General features: G+C 40.8%; 1 protein-coding gene across 1 annotated transcript; it reads right to left on the reverse strand.

Annotated features, from left to right (window-relative positions):
• Nucleotides 1-1,206: 1,206 nt before the first annotated feature.
• MTNR1B (melatonin receptor 1B) lies at nucleotides 1,207-6,300 on the reverse strand. The gene is made up of 2 exons (XM_019528540.1): nucleotides 6,285-6,300; nucleotides 1,207-2,258 (listed from the first exon to the last, which is right to left on the reverse strand). The coding sequence occupies exons 1-2, from the start codon at nucleotides 6,298-6,300 to the stop codon at nucleotides 1,390-1,392; spliced, it is 885 nt and encodes a 294-aa protein (XP_019384085.1). The 3' UTR covers nucleotides 1,207-1,389.
• Nucleotides 6,301-6,689: the final 389 nt, after the last annotated feature.

Genomic DNA, 6,689 nt, shown 5'->3' on the forward strand with positions numbered 1-6,689 from the left:
TGACAGGGACTGGAGGATGTTATATTCAAAACTGGAGTATGAAAAAGAAGCTTAATTCCTTCTTTCTTATATGTTAGCACTACCATAGTAATAAAGATGATGCAAACTAAATGCCATGAACCAAAGTAATCGTCCCCAGGTACAACATGAGTTATAGTTTGGCCTGGATGAACCCTGTTACCAATATTGATAGCTGAGAGAGAAGGAACCTGGCTTTGACATGCCTAGGTTGGTTATGTGAATATAACACACAAATATCCTTTGATCTTATAAACTGCAAACTTGACCTCACATCACATTAAAAGGCTACAGGCATGGAATCTCACAATGGTGTTTTCGGAGTAGAGCTACACTTAAAGCTTGTAACAGAAAACAGTTAAAACATTTAAGGTGAGATTCCTCTCAAAGAGGCTTGGTGTTGAAGTCAATGGGACACCATTTTTAAAGTGATGAGTTTCACTGCTGAATTCAATAAAAGAAGAGTCAGGTCCTTGTGAGAATATTGGGAAAATAGGGCTTTTAATACCTCCAATTCATTTATCCAGATTTTTTGGAGTTCACTATTCCCTATATATTTTAGCACTTGCAATTCCTAGAAGAACTCATTTATGTATGTTTAAGAAAGTAGAATTTATAACATTAATGTTATGTCTATAATTTTCTACTGTTATTTCCATTGCACAAACAGCTGTGCTACTGTTAATAAAAAAATCTGAGCTTGTACACTTTTATGAGAAGAAGAATCTTCAAAGGGAATGCATAAGTAATCAATCAGCAATATCATGTACCAAAAAAAGCAACACAAAAAGAAGGTGGATAGAATAAGTAAATGGAGGTGGGTATCTATAAAATCCCTTGTCAGGAAAATATTTTATGTTAACATTCTCTCTTTAGGACAAAATTCTTCTCCCCATCCACTTGCAAAATTTGTCTATAGCATCCTGCAAGCCCCAACAATACGTGCACAGAAATGCCAAGATTGGTACCTGCAGGGAATGCACAATATGAGTACAACATTAGAAGAAAAGATTGCTCTTAACCTTGATCAACTCTCATGTACCTGGGCAAATACAGTCATTATATTTTCTAATACCAAGTTGTGACTTCGGATAAGGCAAGGAATCCCACCTCATTCACATGTTTGAGGACGGTACTTGGATCTTAAAAATAAATTGTGCAAATTCACCCTCTGTCTTAATTATTTTAAATGCATATTGTGTATAAATGAGTTTATAAGAGCAATGTGCTTTATCAAGACAGGATCCTAGTCACTGTATATCATTCAAATGGAAAGCACAGAAAAGTGCAGAAAAGCAAAAATGGCCATACCCCTATAACTGCATTATTGGAATGATTAAATGGCAGTCTTTTCATTCCCTGTAATACATTTTACAAAGTATCAGTTTTGACTTGGTCATTGTTGTTTAAAGCAGGAGAAGGTTTGCTCCTCTGACCCTCTGTTCCTCCTTTGGATGTTTCCTGATAGAAAATTCGTGGCATCCACAATGACATTAAGATTTGTTTATATTCTTTCCGAAAATTCTGGTTCAGAAGTCCATATATTATTGCATTAAGGCAACTGTTGAAATAGGCCATGAAGTAGCTTACGATAAACAACCACTCAGGAATTTTTGGTCCCATTTCCAAAGGGTTGATGGCTACGGCCAGTCCAATGAAGTTCAGTGGTGCCCAACAAAAGGCAAAGATCACAAAAACCACAAACATGGTGAGAAAGTTTTTGAAGTCACTGGGCTTCAGTCCTGGCTTTGTTTCTGATTTGACTCTTCGTTTTACATGAATCACCAAGATCCAAATCCGAAGGTAGCAGAAGCTCACAATACTGATGGGTACTATGAAATGAATTACAACCACCACTATGGTATAGTAGGAGCTAGCAGTCTGAACAAATGTGCAGGAATAGATGCGTGGATCATACTCTAAGGAGCCAACAAAAAAGTTTGGCACAGTTGCAATGATCGTTAATAACCAAATTAGGCAGACGTATAGCATTGTGTTCCAACAGCTATACACTTTATCATAAGCAAAGCTATGACATATGTAGCAATATCGGTTTATTGCAATTGCAGTAATATTGAAGATGGACCCTATTACGCTTAGTCCCATCACAAAGCCACTCACTTTACAGTGCATTTCACCTAAGGTCCATCCATTGTGGAAGATGGCAAAGAGCACCAGTGGGTATGGATACAAGGCTACCACCAGGTCTGCTAAAGCCAGGCTCACCACAAATGCATTACCTAGGGAAGAAAAAAATGGATAAAAAAGTATTAGGCCTATCATAATCATACTTGTGAAGAAGAAAATAGCTTCAAACATTTGTAACATGAAAGCATTGCAGGTACTGGTGAGAAGATGGACCTTAATGAAGCTAATGTCAATAGTGATCCATTTTGTACAAGCTCCAGACTTACTCTATGAAATAGCCTGTCACATGAATGTCAGCAGGTTCTGACATTTATTATTGATAACATTGTCATCATTAGAGCTAGCATTTAGAAGTGGGGATCTTCCTCACAATCAGCATCCTGCAGCACTATCACTCCACCTTTCTCCTGCCAGATATAAATGTAAACAACAATAATCCATCACACAGACACCTACTAAATAAGGTTAGTGTAATCCAGGGCCATCCAATCAGGCAATCAGGGGCCACATACTACACAGGTCACAGATGGTATGGGGGAGGTGTGCTGCATGCTCAGTAGACTATTTGCCACACAGGCACCACCCCTACTCCCTGCCATGTGGCAACCCAACTGGTCCTCCCTCCCCATCTCAGGCTTGCCCCACTTCTGGCTGGGCATATGGTGCTCTCCTGCATTTTCATATGCTGGTGAGTTTGCCAGCCCCTCTCCAACTACTCATGCACCACAGCTACTCTGGCTCCCAGGCTGAGTGCACCATGTGGGCAGCTCCCTCCTCCCCGCCTGCTACCTTCACACACAATATGGACACCCCAGTTCTTCCCTGCTACATTTGCAGCATGGGCAGCCCAGCCCCGTCCCACACTGCACATTCAACACAGGCCTGCTGTGCTGCCCACATCCAGGAGCAGGTATAGGTAGCAAAAGCTGGGGAGGGAGGAGACCTCAGCTGCCATTGCCTCTAAAGCAATGAGAGGAACGGGGGTTAAGCAGGAACACACAAACCACCTTAGCTCCTCATGTACTGCATGCAACCCACAGATCACCAGTTAGACAGTCCTGGTGTGACCAGCTTCAGCTGTTTGGGCATTATACAAAGGGCATGACTGACAAGGCAGCTGAATGAGCAGATGGTTACATCATTAGAGGCTACAACTAGAACACATAGAGGAGTTGATAAACATCATGAAGAAAGATGGCAGAAAGGACTAACAGAATCACCAAACAATAATTTCAACTACAGATATTTTCTTTGGTGAGTTGAGGCCTTTACTATAGTTATTTTACTACTGTAGCAATGCAGGTTGAAAAATAAAACACCTCCTCCCCTCTTCGAGACAAAAATATAAAAATTCAAGGAGAAAGAAGGAAAGAAAGAAAGAAAATTGAATGTGCTGAACTCTTTAGCTTCCTTTCTGCTAGTGAAAAAAAATAGCACCTCTGAATAGAGCACTTTCAATCAATTTAGAGTTTCTGGAATGGATCTGTAAAGCCATTTTTAATAAAACAGTGAGATATTAAAATTTGTATTTAAAAAACAAGAGCCTTACTCAGGGTAAATAGTGGATTCACTGCTTTTGTGGGAGGAATACCAAATACTTCCCTACTCACTTCACAATGCACTATAATGCAAAGTAACTAATGTTAGATTATTGGCACTTAGGAAGCATCAGAGACATTATTGTCTTCACTGTTTGCTTGTTTCCTTAGTTTTTTTCTAAAATCCTTTACATTGTGAATGTAACTGTGAAAGAGGCAAAAGTATTTTCACATCTGGTTAGGCAGAAATCAAGTGCTTGTTTAAATCAAGGCATTAAATGCTTATTCTTGCAAAGGTCAGGGAGTACTGGCTTAATGTTAAGTACATAAATAGTTTATGTGTTTAAGTGAATTTCTGGATCAGACCCGGAGTGCTCAGTACCCTGAAGGACTGAACACTCTGAAACAAGGGAAAGAGACACTCTCCATGCAGATGGCTTGTCTCAGTGCTGCAGATGCACTTTACTGAACCTGAATAAGTGAATCAGTTTCTCTGCTGCTCTCTTCCACTTCAGTGGAAAACTGTATATATTAATCCCTCTATATTAGCTAAAGGAGAACCATGTCTCCACAGAAGCTGAAACAGACTGTAGGCAAACATGTTCATCTTAAGACTGCTAAAGAAAATTTCTGAGAGCACCTGTTAAATTTAGGAGCCCATCACTGGATCAGGTATTACCTATCTTTTGTATTCTTAGGTTACACCAACACCTTGATCATAGAATCATAGAAAATGAGGGTTGGAAGAGACCTCAGGAGGTCATTTAGTCTAACCTCCTGCTCAAAGCAGGACCATCCCCAACTAGATCATCCCAGCCAAGGCTTTGTCTATCTGGGTCTTATAAGCCTCCAAGGATGGAGATCCCACAACTTTTCTGGGTAGAGATGATGTCCATTGTTCATTCAAAATCTCAGCAGAATGCTGCAATAATTTTGGTTTGGGTTTTTGATGCCTTTTATTTGAGAGTGAGATTTTATGCTGGGCTTCTTGGAGGTAGAGTATACACTGACAACTGAAGGGAACAGAAAGTGAAGGTGGTCCCAACATTTGAGTTAGTCATAGCTCCTTATAAGCATCTTCTGTAGTGTCTTCACTGAGGGAAATCTTTACTGGCTATACTACAGGACAAAAAGGATCCAGAACTGGGGTAAGCATCTCATGCTGAGTGTGTATACATACTTCACATTTTCCCCATGTTGTGCCTCATAGAGGATGGCACAGGTCTGGGGGATGTGGGGGAAGCAGGAGAAGAGATAGAGGGAGAGAGCCTTCTGCCCTTTAGGGAATTCTGCCCTTTTGGGAGAGAAAATTTAACCACAGATTAAATTACCAGGAAACCTCTTAAACATCAACCAGACAATGGTCTCAACTCAGAAGAAAGTTTCTATTTCCACTATAAACCTGTACTTGGCATTTAGCCATGAGATCTTTCCCATCTCATTAAGTTATTTCCATTTCAAAAGCATTTGTGAGTTGCTTATTAAATGCTGCTCATGGATAATCCAGGAAACAGTAATGTATCTAGGCATGGGTGACTTGGACATCAGCCCCAGATGCCCAGTTAGATGGGGTTCAAGAACAGCAGCCAATGCTGCCAGCCCGACCCTTACTACCTCTGCCATGGAACTGGGTTGTTATGCCTCTGCCAGCAAAGCAGGTGCTGATGCTGCAGCAAACCTTCTTTGCAGGTACAGTTTTAATATAAGAGCTGGCACTGCACATAATCAGTATGGGTGCTGACAGACATGAGGGGAAAAAACCCCACACTCTACCAGAAACAGCGGCGCTTTACTCCAACCCAGCTCCACCATGTCTGTAGAGATTGGGAGTTTCATCAGGGCTTTTTGGCACTGTTATCCAAAGCTGAGTCAATCACCAATTAGATAAAAGTGCCAAAAAAGCCCCACTAAAACACCTGATCTCTACAGACTTTGGGAAAGCTGGATGCAACTAATGCACTGCCTCTTCTGGGAATGTGCTGGGTTTGGCACGGGAGCACACCAAGTTTAATGTAATGCACTGTTTGTTTGGTTTTTTTCCACATCTGCAAGCAGCCTATAGTATTAGCAGTGTCTCCACAAGGGATTCAGTTGCTTGCCCATCAAGGAAAAGGCATGGCTGGCTAGTTGCTTCTTGGCAAGAAACAGTTTTTAAAAGTGAGTCAAATGACTATGTAAAACTGCAATACAAAGCTTCTATTTACAAATGTCTGTGGAATAGAGTAGGTGGAAAATATTTTGTTTTCTTTCTTAAAGATTTTGATGAAAACAAAGAAAAATGTTGACATAAATGAATGATACAATGCATATTTATTATATATAATATAATGCAGTGGTTTTCAACCTTTTGATGAGTGTACCCCCAGTGGCCAGTCGAGAAGTGTGTGTGGGGGGGTCCCCGATAGCTGGTCGATGAATGGTGGGGAGGGATCGCCCAAGTGGCCAGTTAGTGGGCAGGGGTGAGGGTTCCCTGGTGGCCAGACGGACAGACTTGGACTCAGGGGAGTGATGCATGGCAGCAGTGCAAAGTGCTGGATGACGGCAGTGGCCCCACACCTTGCACCACCGCTTCCCAAGTACCTCCACTTCTCCGCATCACCGCCACCAATTTTATCTAATTGGTGATTGATGCGTACCCTTGGTTGACAACCCCTGATATAATATATGTATATTACTATTCATTATTCACTGACAAATACCAAACCTGATTTTTTTTCTGGTTGAAATGAAAAGATTTTGTGTTTTAATTTGCTGAAAGGTGACAAAAACTGAAGAAAAAAGTTAATGAAAAATTCCATTTACTCCAAGAAAACATTTTGACAGGAACTTTTCAACAAGATCAACTGCTTGAAAACTGATTTAGTTGCAACAAAATGTACAGCAGGAACACTCAGGAATAGAAGCAAAGGGGAAGCTGAAATTTGGGCTGCGTACACATGTACATATGATCTGGGAGACAGACATAAAGAAGTAAGGTTGGAAGGG

Source organism: Crocodylus porosus, unplaced genomic scaffold (assembly GCF_001723895.1).
Source record: "Crocodylus porosus isolate Cpor-Errol unplaced genomic scaffold, CroPor_comp1, whole genome shotgun sequence".
NCBI classification, from domain to species: Eukaryota; Metazoa; Chordata; order Crocodylia; family Crocodylidae; genus Crocodylus; species Crocodylus porosus.